The 13,065-nt window shown below is 65.4% G+C and overlaps 4 protein-coding genes across 4 annotated transcripts; 2 read left to right on the forward strand and 2 right to left on the reverse strand.

Annotated features, from left to right (window-relative positions):
* Window positions 1-454: 454 nt before the first annotated feature.
* On the reverse strand, window positions 455-1,165 carry PFL1_02013 (uncharacterized protein; the record flags this gene model as incomplete). The annotated part of the gene is made up of 1 exon (XM_007879524.1): window positions 455-1,165. The coding sequence occupies one exon, from the start codon at window positions 1,163-1,165 to the stop codon at window positions 455-457; it is 711 nt and encodes a 236-aa protein (XP_007877715.1).
* Window positions 1,166-1,984: 819 nt separating this feature from the next.
* On the reverse strand, window positions 1,985-2,822 carry PFL1_02014 (uncharacterized protein; the record flags this gene model as incomplete). The annotated part of the gene is made up of 4 exons (XM_007879525.1): window positions 1,985-2,016; window positions 2,122-2,452; window positions 2,551-2,620; window positions 2,725-2,822. 4 exons carry the CDS (start codon window positions 2,820-2,822, stop codon window positions 1,985-1,987), a joined length of 531 nt encoding a protein of 176 aa, XP_007877716.1.
* An 803-nt stretch (window positions 2,823-3,625) lies between these two features.
* Window positions 3,626-5,661, forward strand: PFL1_02015 (uncharacterized protein; the record flags this gene model as incomplete). Its single annotated transcript, XM_007879526.1, has 2 exons — window positions 3,626-3,872; window positions 3,980-5,661. The coding sequence occupies 2 exons, from the start codon at window positions 3,626-3,628 to the stop codon at window positions 5,659-5,661; spliced, it is 1,929 nt and encodes a 642-aa protein (XP_007877717.1).
* Window positions 5,662-7,120: 1,459 nt separating this feature from the next.
* On the forward strand, window positions 7,121-11,660 carry PFL1_02016 (uncharacterized protein; the record flags this gene model as incomplete). The annotated part of the gene is made up of 2 exons (XM_007879527.1): window positions 7,121-8,803; window positions 8,898-11,660. The coding sequence occupies 2 exons, from the start codon at window positions 7,121-7,123 to the stop codon at window positions 11,658-11,660; spliced, it is 4,446 nt and encodes a 1,481-aa protein (XP_007877718.1).
* Between the last annotated feature and the right edge of the window lie 1,405 nt (window positions 11,661-13,065).

Consider the following 13,065-nt stretch of genomic DNA (forward strand, 5'->3'; position numbering starts at 1 on the left):
CCTGGCCCGGTCTAGTGGGCTCGTCGTCCTCTGTTGCACCAACGCTCCGGCTGGGTCGTCACAGTCGCCACACAGGACAGCCGTGAAGACTATCCGCCCACCCTCAGCCCGCGGTGGGTCTGCGACTGTTTCCACCGTGACCCGTCATTGCTCCATTGTGTGCGAGCGGATGTAGCCGCGCTCGAGTTCGCTGCTTCACGATTACAGACACGCTGTCACGGGAAAGGCTCGGTGCTGACTTGCTACGTGCACATGTGCCTGGGCCGTGTAGCCCACAAGCACCACCGCTGGCGCGACTTTCTCATAAACGCGGGTGTTGGCAGCGACAAAGCGATACGATGCAAAGAGCGGGGGGCAGAGCGGGTACCGTCATCCGGCCGCACAACAGTATCCTCTCGATGCAAAACAGAACCTCTACTGGCGGTGCAGCGTCGACATTGACTTGGCGCGACGGTTAGGCGGGCACAAAGGGGCCAAACGGGATGCGCTTGTACGGTTCGCCCTTGTTGACTTGGACTGTTCTCGGACCGGGACGAAAGCATGGCGACGGAGGCGACGGCAGCGTCAACATGGTCCTTGCGCGCTTCCCCCTCCGTCGCTTGCCGAGCTGGCGGCAAGGACACGGCCGGTGGAGAGCCTCACCTTCAATCTGCCACGCAGGACGTCCGTATGCGGCGTTTTGGGCGATGGTGTCGGCGATAAAGTCGCTGTAGCAGTAACCCATGTTGTTGACGCCCAGCTGCCCCGTCACCCGCGGTTCGGCTTGTTGCGAGACGAGGCAGCGTGTATCGCCGACCGGCGTGGCCTGCCCGTAGAGGCAGAACTTGAACGGATGGCGATCGGCATCTGGCACAGTGGTGCAGACCTTAGGCTCAACCAAGTCGCAAGAGAGATTGGGCGCGTGGAAGCAGTCGATGTTGGCGGGCTTGCCGTCGGGTCCGACCAAATGGAAGTCGTTGATCTTCTTGGCGCACAGGTTCCCGGCTGGCTCAAGCGTGAAGAAGGCGTCGGGCGGGATGCCACGCGACTGGACGTTCCATCGGTACATGTGATTGGGCGATCTGCTGCTGGGCAGGTTGAGTGCGCCACGGCCAGCGCCGTCGACGTTCGGGGCGACCAGCAGCACCAGAGCCAGCAACGGGACAATGTAGGAGCTGGCCTGCATCTTGGCAGTGGCAGGGCTGGATCAGATGGTGGCTGCGCGTACAGGAGCTGAAGTAGGAGGATGAGGATGTGCTGCTGCTGCGTCGTGGGCGGGCAATCGGACGAAGTTGGGAGGATCGCACGGTCTTAAGTACGAGCCCTTGATTGAGCCGGGACCGGCCTCATGACACTGTCGTCCTCTCTATGGATCGTAGCAGCGGTCAAGCCCGAGTTGGTGCTGGACCAGGAAGCGGCGACCAGCTCGCCGGCTTGCCCGGACCGAAGGTGGGGGCGACTCGGGAACGCCCCGATGATTGCAACGTCTAACAAGCAAGGGAAAGCTCGAGCGTTGTCGCGCTGCATTGGTGGTCACCGTGGGTCGCATCGCTGGTCATTGAGGCGCATCGCTTGATGTATGAACGGTGGGGACCGGGAGGACTACTGCTTGCGGTCAGCCCGCACGTGTGATCCTGTACGATTGTACTGCTGGACGTCGCGATCAGGAGCGCTCAACCCCCCCACCCCTGTTGGCTGAAGGTGGGGTCGCCTGCGGATCTGCCGAGAGCGTGGGTGATGTACTAGCGGACGCTTTGTCCCCAGCATGGCAGCTGCCAGTCCACGGGTGGGACCGATCTCCTGCTTCGAGAGGCTGTGAAGCATCCCTGCTGTATCCTGGTTTCCCCAAGTGGGCCGCTGACTGCATTATCTTGGTTCGGACGAGCCCCCTGCTTTCGCCTTCAGAAGTGGCCAGGTCATGTTTTACGAGTTCAGCATCGCTGTGTGCCAGCGTGATTTCACCCTCGCGATCCCGACGGCACAGAAGCTTGCTGCGTGGGGTGCTTCATGATTGACCGGACGGTGGCTCATACGCAGCTGATCTCGAGCGAGAGAGGAGGGAGAGGAGAGGGAGGTGGGAAGATCAGCGGCAAGACCCCTTCGAGAGCATCTCGGTGAGGCAGCATCGCCACCGGTACTCACGCAGCGCATCCTCGTCCGCCTGCTTCGCCTTAACCTCTTCCCACTCCTTTTTTGCCCTCTCTACCGCGTCGCGAAAGGCGACGCCGCCGCCCTCGTTGAACCAGATCTTGAGTTTCCCCTTTGGCGTCTCCGGCTCCCCCGTCTGCCGTTGTGGCAGTCCACCTCCGGTCACAGGAAAGACCTCGGCTTCGAGATACGCTGCCGAGAAGATGGGAATGATGTATCGGAAGTTCTGGAAGTGGTCATGGGGGACCGAGAGGGAATGAAGGGACGTTGGCGGTGGTGCACCAGGTGGCGGCGGTGGCGGCATCGGATGGATCAGGAATACAACCTGGGAGAGAGAGCGAGAGCGAGGTCCAGGAGGAGGTCGAATCTGCTGTCAGAGTCGGAAGGGTGCGCAACGACGTCTCGGAGACTTTGACGCCTCACCCTGCGCGACGTCACGAAGGCCCTGCCGGTGGCCTTGTAGCTGGCCTTGGCGCTGCCCGAGAAGTCGAGTCTGCGATACGGATGCCATGTCAAGGTCATTGTCCTGTCGAGAGGCTGTTGAGAGGCTGCTCTTGGGAGCGTGGCGCGGCTTTCTGCGTTAGGCTGTAGACTCACGTTAGCGCGGCGTTCTGAACCGAGTGAAGGAAGCGCTCATCGTCGAGGGGCAGCGGCCTGCTCGACATCTCGTCGAGCGTCACCCAGTTGAGAGCCATGGGCGGTGAAGGTGTGAATGAGGCAGTGGTGGCAATGACGAGGTTGTCGGGTATGGCGGTGGCAGTAGAAAGGTGAAGACAGGAGTGGCAAGGGATCGCCTGGTGGTGGTCGCCTGGCGGTGGTGGCGCGGTGGCAACGAAGATGGCGGGACACGCCAGCGAGCTTGCAGCTGGACCCTGCGCCAGACGCCCGGGCCAAGCAGGAGTACTACTAGTGAAGCAGGTGGCTGGCTCGCTTTCGGAGCCGGCGAGGTGGTTGGTGCCTCGCTGCTTGGAGCGACGGCTTGCGGCCTTTCACGCTCGCCCGCCTGGCTGGGGAACGGGGCTGGCGGCCGCTGCGGGGCTGCAGGCAGAGTGACGCTGGCCGCTCGCTCCCTCGCTCGGCAACCCCGCAATAGAAAACAAAGCGGAGCCCAAGCGGAAGACGGCCTTGGGCCACCAGCCCCAACGCCCCCTCCTGCCCGGGCGCTGCGGTTGCGGGGACCCTGCTTGCCTGCGGCCGCCGGGCCTCCTACTACTCTGGCTCTCTCTCGCGATGACTGTTGGCCTGGCCAAGCTCCTTGACACTCGCATTCACGCTCCATCCCAGGACCCGCTCCCGTCGATCGTCGCTCTTGCTGGCTCGTTCGCCGACTACCACCACCACGACAACGGTCACCACCACCACCACCACCGCCGCCGCCGCTCCCTTCGCTCCTCTGCCCCCGCCCCCCTTATCCTCCTACCACCACCACCACCCCGCCCCGCTCCCGTCGACCGACCCCTCCATTCTTTAGCCTCCTCACGTACGGCCTCGATCGACCATGGCCGGAATCGCAAAAGCGGCTGCCGGACTGGCGGCCATTGCCTACCTCGACGCCAAGCATGGCATCGGCGCCGACATCAGCCTCGGCCGCGCCGCCAACAAGGCAGAGTGGGTCCACCGCTTCCGCGTCTGGCGCAAAAAGGTCTCGCTCTACTACTACTTTGACCACCACGTCCAAAAGAGGCCCGACAGCATCGCCTACGTCTACAACGGCGTCGACTACAGCTGGAGGCAGGTCAGCAAGGGTGAGTGCAGCGTGGCCCACCACCCGCCTCGGACCCGCCTGTCCTTCCGCGCCCCACCGCTGACGCCCTCAGACATCGGCTTTTTCCCCCTTCCGCCGCCTCGCCAGACGTCCACCGGCTGGCCAACTACATCCTCAGCCAGGGCATCAAGCCCGGCGACCGCATCGCCATCTTCATGGGCAACTCGGTCGCCCTTGTCGAGTGGTGGCTCGCCTGCATGGCCGTCAATGTGACGCCCGCCTTCATCAACAACGGCCTCACCGACAAGAGCCTGGTGCACTGCATCAAGGTTAGCCGCGCGCCCCTGGTCGTGTTTGAGCCTGAGCTCACCCCGTCGCTCGCCGCCATCAAGGACGAGTTGCTCAGCCAGACGTCGGTCCGCAAGTTCCTCCGCTACGACGACGGCGTCACGCCGCCCAACGGCGACGGCGAAAAGGGCGCTGCCACGGGCGCCGAGCTCGCGCTCGACAACGTCGTCGACTTTGGGCCCGCCGACCTGGCAAAGTACAGCGACAAGCGCATCCCCGACAGCTACCGCGACGCCGTCGACGAGTCGACGCCGGCGGCCCTCATCTATACGAGCGGCACCACCGGCCTGCCCAAGGCGGCGCTGTGCTCCCACGGCCGCATGGGCAGCGCCGTCGTCGTGTGGCCCACCATGAACGGTTTCGGCCTCAAGGACCGCATCTACACGCCCATGCCCCTCTATCACTCGAGCGCCCTCTTCCTCTGCGTCGGCGCGTCGTTCTACTCTGGCAGCACCGTCATCATCGGCCGCAAGTTTTCGGCGCGCAAGTACTGGGAGGAGGTGCGCCGCTACGACGCCACCGTCGTGCAGTACATTGGCGAGATCGCGCGCTACCTGCTGGCGGTGCCGCCGAGCCCCGAGGACAAGAACCACCGCGTCAGGATGGCCTACGGCAACGGCATGCGGCCCGACGTCTGGGAAAAGTTCCGGGAGCGCTTTGGTGTCCGCGTCATCTCCGAATTCTTTGCGGCGTCCGAGGGCAACGGCGGCCTGCTCAACTACAACAGCGGTCCCTTTGGCGCCGGCGCCGTGGGACGCATGGGCAAGCTGGCGAGGCGGGTGCGGCCGGACTTCAAGATTGTGCGCGTCGACCCCATCACCGAGGACATCTACCGCGACCCCAGCACGGGCCTCTGCGTCGAGTGCGGGCCGCTCGAGCCGGGCGAGTTTATCATGCGGATCGGCGACCGCTCCATCTCCAAGTTCCAAGGCTACGCCGACAACCCGGAGGCCACCAAGAAGAAGATCCTCAATGACGCGCTCGTCAAGGGCGACCAGTGGTTCCGCTCGGGCGACCTCATGTCCAAGGACGAGGACGGCTTCTACTTCTTTGGCGACCGCCTCGGCGACACGTTCCGATGGCGCTCCGAGAACGTCAGCACGACAGAGGTCAGCGCCGCGCTGGGACAGGTGGTGGGAGAGGCCAACGTCTACGGCGTGCTGGTGCCGGGCCACGACGGCCGTGCCGGCTGCGCGGCGATCCCCGCCGACGAGGCGGCCAAGGTCGACTTCCGGCAGCTGGCCACCGTGGCGCGCAAGTCGCTGCCCAAGTACGCCGTGCCGCTCTTCCTGCGCATCGTGCCGCAGATGGAGCAGACGGGCACCGTCAAGCAGCAAAAGGTGTCGCTGCGCAACCAGGGCATCCACCACGACAAGTGCGGGTCCGACAAGCTCTACTGGCTGCCGCCCAACGCCGAAGGCTACGTGCCCTTCCTGCCCGAGCACTTTAAGCAGATCGAGGGCGGTCGCGTCAAGCTGTGAAAGCTGGACCAGCCCGTCCAGGCCGCGCAACGCGTGGTCCCGTCTGCAGGCTCCTTGCTTTCTCTGTTGCGGCTGTTCCATAGACACGACTGCGCGGCGCCCTCTGGGCCCCTTTTCCCTTCCCTCCCCGACGGCACCGTACGTGGCACGGGATCTGACCGACTCTGATTTGAAACGTTCTCGCTCTTCTTCGCGACGTCTGGTCTGTTGCAGCGTGGCTCGGCCGGACCGATACGTGCCTCCCAGTATAGCTATCCGTGTGCGGAACGAGCAGAGAGGCGGGGCTATCCTCTGTTTGGTCGACATGGCAGGTTATGCAGAGTGTGGTGTCCGAAGCCGTTGGCTGCTGCTGCAACCTCCGCCTCCTTCTCGACGATTGGGGGCCGCCATGGAGCGGTCTGGCATGCGGCCCCCTCCCTCTCTCTTAGCAGCGCATCGGCCTTCGACGTCCGGCGCTTTGGACGCGCCGCTCGGCGGTGAGGCGCCGATTCCGCGGGAAAAAAGGCGAGGAAAAATAAAAACTGGAGAGCTCGAGCGGCCGGCTGCGCGCTCGCGAGCTCTGTTTGCCGGCGTGGACCCGACCGCCGTCCACTCGGGAGGGCCTGGGCCGTCATTTTGGATGTTTCGTGCTTGGCGCTGCCGGTCGTATGATCTCCTTCTCAGCTTCTCGCCGTTGACCCCCGCCTTGGCTATCGGATGCGCCGGCATCTGTCCTGAACCACCACCACCTCCCCTGCCACCTCCAGCGACCAGCAGCGAAGGTCAGCTTCGATAGATTCCCCTCGTCTCGGCGCCAAACCTCTGCCACACCGGAGCTGAGCCGACGCCTTCGGCCGCCTACGTGCCCGACACCTCGATTGAGCCGCCGCTCGACGACGATGCAGTAGTAGTGGAAGGCCGTCATCCCTGGCCGCCGTTCCCGACACCGCACCGCTGCCGTCTCTCTGCTCTCCACGCGATCTACTTGGACAGGAATCGCGCGCCCACTGCCTCGACATGTCAGGCGGCCCCTTGCACCCATCACCGCTGCCCATCACCACCGACGTCACATCGTGCTCGCGCCAGCCTCTGCATCCAACGCCGTCCAGCCTGGATCCGCTGGAGCGATAGCGCACCATCCTGGCCGCGATCCCCAAGAGCTACCATCGTCCGTGCGTGCGACCGAGAACACGCCACCGGTCGCCCACTTCGCCCTCGCCCTCTGCGAGGATTCCACTACTTAGCAGCAGACAGGATCGGCGTCGGAACACCGCCGAGTCGGCTGCTGCGAGGTCCGAGCGACGGAAGCCGGCTGCACCGAAAGGATTCCTCCTGCTGCAGCCACCAGCGACCAGGCTCAGTACTAGTCTAGGAGGGCATCCAGACTTGACACCGACGCGCGCTGGCTCTCTGCGTCCCAGGCAAGGCCGGAACGGGTCGGACGATTGCACCGCTGCCCGCTGCCCCCACCCCGACGGCGATGGCGAGGGCCGGCGCTGCCAGAAGGGACCGCAGGGGTCGAATCGGCTATGCTGCCTCCGGCTCGACGGCCTCGGAGCCGCTCATTGAGCGACTCAACGCGTGGGGCGAGGACCAGTTCCGCTCCCACGGCCGCCGCATCTCGCGCCACCAGATCAGCACGCTCCTGATATGCTCGCTCGTAATCACCTCGCTCTTCTACCCCGCCGTCGGCATCTACTTCTGGGCCTCCAAGGGAGGGCCGGGCGTGTCGAGGGGCGACGCCGCCAGCGTGTGGCGGTCGCTCAGCACGCCTTTCATGGACTCGTTCAGCAGCAGCGGGCGGCGCCACATCAACAGCCTCAGCGATCTACGGATGATCTGGGACGATGCAAGGGACCTCAATGCGCTCGACATCCACGATGCCGAGAGGATGTATGGCCCGCAGCTCGGCCAGCCGCCGTCTGGCCAGCGCGACGGTGCGTCAGAGGGCGAGCCCCCTCGTCGTCCACACTGTCGCACCGTGCGCGTCGAACACGTCTTTGTGACTACCGACGACATCATGGCAGGGCGCGGACCCAAGTACGGCAGCCTGGAACGGCCCATCCTGCAGTCGGCGCTCAAGCTTCAGACCGCGATCCAGGCCGAGATCCTGCCACAGCAGGATGGGGGTTCCGCCCTTGGACAAGCTTACACTTCGGGACGTCTCGCCTGTGTCCAGCCAATACCCAAGCTTCCGGGTCACGAGGGCCGACTCGCGGACGCCGATGGACCACCGAGCTGCCTCGCCCTCTCCCCGCTCGAATACTGGCAGATGAGCGAAGCGGCGATACAGCAGGACGAAGAGCCCGCGCTGACGGCCGCCCGGTCGACGCGCAACGTCACGCTGCAAGGCGTGCCGCTCTCCGTCCCGACGACGCTCGCAGGCCGTTGGCATCTGTTCAAGAAGATGCCGCGGGCCGAATACCTCGCGCTGACCTTCTTCCTCGAGGACCTAAGGGACGACAACTGCGCAGCGGCCGCGCGCAGGGGCGACGATGCAGCCGCCCGACGCCACGCCACCGTGTCGCGATCCCACGCCGCTTGGCACAAGCTGCTGACTCGCGTCACTTCGGGCCAGGTCAAGCTGGTGCCGTCGGAGCAGGACGTCTCGCACGAGCTTCTGCTCGAGTTTGCACCGCGCGAGAAGTCTTTGGCCTGGCGGACGGGACACGTCATCCTGCTGGTCGGGTACGCCATCGTGCTCGTCTACATTGCCCAGGGCCTCGTCAAGATGCGCAAGGTCCACTCGCGCTTCGGCCTGGCGTTTTCGGGCCTCACGGAGCTCATCATTGGCATGGTGATGAGCGTCAGCATCTGCGCGCTCCTCGGCATCCGCCTCACCCTGGTGCCATGGGAGCTGCTGCCGTTCGTCGTCGTCGTCGTGGGCTCGGAAAACATGTTTGTCCTGACGAGCGCCATTGTCAACACGCCCCTGTCGCTGACGGTCCCGGCCAGGATCGCGCACGGCCTCAGCAAGGCCGGAGGTCCAATTGCCATGACGACGGTGGCGGACATGGCGCTGCTCAGCTTCATCGCGCTTTCGATTGGCGTGCGGGCGGTCAAGGAGTTCTGCATCTTTGCCATCCTCTCGTTGGTCATGGACTTCTTCCTCCAGATGACGTTCTTTGTGACGATTCTCAGCATCGACATGCAGAGGCTTGAGGTGAGTGGATCGCGGTCCGTTGGTCGCGCGGAGCGAGGCGCGGAGCTTAACGCTGATGGAAGCCGCATCGTCTCGCCATCATGCATCGGGATAGCTTGCCGATCTGCTTACGCAAGGTGCGAGAAGCTCGCAGGCCCTGCGGAAGAAGGAGATTGCGCAGCTTCGCGAGGGGGAGCCGGGATCGCCCGGCCACAGAGCCAAGGCGTCCGACGGCTTCATCAAGGCGAGCTTCAAGGCGGTGTGGAAGGCCAGGACGGCGCGGACCGCGAGCCTCACCCTCATCCTCGGCTTCCTCGGCGGCCTCTACCTCTACTATGGCACCGGCTACCCCGCGCAGCAGGCGCAGCAGTACGTGCTCGATGTGCCGCGGACCAGCCAGGCACCCGGAGCGATCGCCGCCGCAGGCGGCACCGCGGCAGCACCTCCAGTCTCGACGGGCGCGTTCGACCCGTATGCCCACCTCGACCCGGCCCTTTCTCAAATGCCGTGGTGGACCTCGTCTCCCAGCGCCAACCTGTGGCTGTCGCTCAATCCGCAGGGCGCCTCAGAGTTGCGGATCGTCGTCGAGCCGTGGACGATCCTCAGCCTGCGTTCTGGGACAGCCGATCCACAGGGTCCGATGGCAGGCCAGACGTTCGCCGGTTGGGCCCTTTTCCGACCCAGGGTGAGGGCCATCATCTGGTTCTCGAAGCTGGTCATCCTGCCCATCTCGGGCACCACCGTGCTTCTCTGGATGCTGCTCCTCTACCTCTTGAAGGACACCGAGCTGCTCGATGCGCAGCGCGACAAATCCGAGGCCGAGGATGAATCGACCAACGCGCTCGGCAAGCCGGAAGACGACGGCGATGACCTCGACGATGGTCTGCCGATCGACGTGACCGCCTTCACCGGGCTTCATGCTGCCGATGTCGAATTTCTCGCCGAGTCTCAGGGCGTTGCCGTCAGCATGGACACGGAGTCCTATCTGCGTGTGTGGAAGGCTCCCATCGGCGGTCTGGACGACAGAGACCAGCTCGGGACACCTGCGCTCGGGGAAGGCGCCAGGCTCGCAGCGATCCGCGCCAACAGGGAGGCTGACGCCAGCCCGGTGACTGCGCTTGCCGTGAGCGCGACTGCCGGTCTGGCCGTCATCGGACTCGCTTCGGGTCGGGTATGCTTCGTGTCCCTGGCCACCTTGAAGCTGTTCTTCGAAGGCAAGCACGCCGCCGAAGATTCGTGCGCTGTTCAGCACATTTCGCTGCGCCACCGGACCGCCCTCAACGATGTCGAGTCGCTGGCGGCCATCACCGTCCACCGTGACGGTTCGGCGTACGAGTGGAGCCCTGCCAAGGCCACCGCGGTCCAGATCTCCGGTCCCCGGCCCGAAGCCACTTGGACCGCGTTTGACGTGACGTACGCCGCTGCGGCAGATCCGCTGCCTCCGGCGCTGGGTCCCTTTGCGCCGTCGTCGAGCCTTCCTACCATCGCCTTTGCGTCGTCCGACCGGCGATTCGAGATCAAGAGGCAAGCCGCGGTCGGGCCGGATCTCGAAACGATCTTTGAGATCTCGAGCGGCGAGCGCGCCTATTTCCGCTCAGCAGTCATCTGCCCACAAGCGCGGCGATCGCCCACCGCATTCTCGGTCGAGGACGACGATGAAGGATCGATCTTGGTGACGGGCCAGACCGACGGCGTCGTCCGGGCGTGGGAGCTCAAGGGCGGCAGGCTGCTAAGCACCTTGGACCTCGGCGACGGCGCGATCAGCTGCGTCCGCGCCGTGGTCGACGACGATCAGAGCTCGTGCACCCTGGTCGTCAGCACGTCGAGCAGGGTCTCGCTGCTCGGTCTGGGCTCGGATCCCTTTGGCCAGTTTGGGCTGGAGCCTTCGCTCTCGCTGCCCGGCAGCCTGAATGGCTTCGCGGGCGGGTCTCCCGTCAAGAACCGCACACCCAACGGCAGCACCCACCTCAGCGCGCCCACGTTTTGGGGCGACAACTCGGCGCCGACCACGCCCACCTCGGAGATGCCCAACCCCCTGGCCTATCCGATCTCATCGCACGGCAACGCCGCCCGGCTGCGGCGCGCCAGCGGACACGGCCGGGACCGCAGCGGTGTCGGGAGCGAGTCGTCCAACGCGTCTGGCCTTGCGTCGACTCTGCCTTCGAGCAGCAGCTCTGCCGAGGCGAATGGGCCAGAGGACCGACAGCTCCGCCTGATTGGCTGCATCCCCTGCCTTCGCGGCGGCTGCGAGCTGATTGTGGAATCGAGGTGCTTGATCGGCGTGCGTCGCCGCAACCGGCCGGTGTCGCTGCCGGACAGCCTGCTGCGGCGGCGGAGGATGGAGGCGAGCTCTACGGCCTTGGGCAGCAGCGGCGGCGATGGAGCGTCGCCACGCTGGGAGCTGTGGACGCTGGATCTGCGGTCGGACCTCGACATTGGGCGCAACGGCGAGATTGTGGCGCCCAGGCGGACGCTGCGCCTGGACGGCGATGGTGTGGCTCCTCCGCAGGATGGACGGCATGCGGCATCTCGACAGTCGATCGACGCCGGTGCCACGACTTCTCGGGTCCGCTTCTCGCACGACGGGCCAGGACCGGAGGCGGCGCTGCGCGACCTCGCCTTTACACGGCTGAGCCCCGTGGTGGGTGCGTTCAGCGGGACGACGGCGACGAGCGCGCTCCTGTTTGGATACGGCGGCTCGGTGGGCTGCATTGCCGGCAGGCTGGGCACGCTTGCCCATGCCGCCGCCGCCGCCACCTCGGAGCTCGACGCGGCGCGCTATGCTGCGAGCGGCCAGCGGCGGAGCAAGTCGAGCGGCGGCAGCATCGTCGGCGCCAACGGCGGCGCAGTCTCGGGCAACAGCCTCTTGCGACGCTAGATGGCTAGATCCATCCCGAAATACCTGCCCTGCGGCGCCGTTCTCTCCCAGACGGTATCCTGTCCCATGGCCTGGGCGCCCTCGAGCTCGACGCCCGACCGTTTTCTCTCCATCCATCGCGCCTATCTGTCGCAAGGCCGGCTTTCAGAGCGGTATGTATTCGATTCTGCCCCGGCTCAGCTGTCTTATCATCGTCGTCGTGTCACGTTCCCCCGTCCCGGTCTCGCACAGGAAGGATCTGTTCCCCTCGCCCTCTCACCCCGCACCACCGTCTTGTCCATTGTCGTTTCTCTCTCTCATCTCCTCCTGTCCTGCCATGCTCTCTGCAACCTGTACCAGCACTACAATATGAGTTACCTCGCACGCAACGCCTGCGATCAGTCTGCCTTCGAGGCCGACGCCAGCTTGCACGGTTAGATCGCAGGCCTCGGCAGTCGACGTCTAGGTATCGATTGTTCGGCTCCGGAGGAGGCCCTGCCTGTGTCGGGCACGCGGAAGAACGAGGTGCCGATCGGAGAAGGGGTTGGCTGTGGGTGGGTCCAAGATGGCCGACTCGTGCCCGAGCTCGTGCTCGTACGTGTGCTCGGCTCGGCGCTTTCGGAGCCAGGCCCGGGCGAAGCAAGCTGCAGATCGAGCCAGGCCTGCCTGCCTGCCTGCCTGCGTCTTTCCTTATCGACCAAGCAACGCCGGGCCACCGTGCGTCGCTATCTCCGTCGTCGTCGCCGTCGTCGGTTCCGGCCGCTGCAGTCGTCTGGTGTTTTGGGGCTGGCCCCACCCGACTGGCCGGCCGCCACAAAATGGGTTTTGAGCCAAGCGTCCATCGTTGTGCCAAACGTGCAATCGGGAGGGAGGGGGGACGCCGGTGTGACTCGCCCGCCCGCCCATCCGGCCTGATCTGCGACAAGGCCAAGCCTGGCCAACAGGGCTCCAAGAAGGAGATCTCCCCTGGATAAGGCACGAGCAAGCGGAAGGGCCGTATGCGCCTGCCTGCCTGCCTGCCAGCCTGCCCGCCCAGACGAAGTTCGGCGAGCAGGCCCTGGCGCTGGCAGGCAGAGATGCGCGATGATCGCGCGGCCAAATCTCGGAAATTCGAGGCACCGACGAGCCAAAGGTCACCGTGCTTGCGTTCCGCGCGCCGCCGAGGCCAGCCAGGCAGCCAAGGTGGGAGGCAAGACGAGGCCAAGAAGAAGACGGCAGAAGCCTGGCCTGGCCTGGACTGGCCGGGCGCGGGACGTGCGAAGCCAGCCAGCCTGGCCAGGCCCGGGCTGATGACGCTACGCTGCTGCCCGCCCACGCTTCGCCCACCCCCAACACGCCCACCGGCCTGCTCGCTCGCCTCCCGCCGGCCCCGGCCGCCCTCGCCCAACCGACCCTCCGCCGTCCGCCTTCGTCCTTCGTCTCCGCC

Source organism: Pseudozyma flocculosa (assembly GCF_000417875.1).
Source record: "Pseudozyma flocculosa PF-1 unplaced genomic scaffold scaffold00005, whole genome shotgun sequence".
Lineage (NCBI taxonomy): Eukaryota > Fungi > Basidiomycota > Ustilaginomycetes > Ustilaginales > Ustilaginaceae > Pseudozyma > Pseudozyma flocculosa.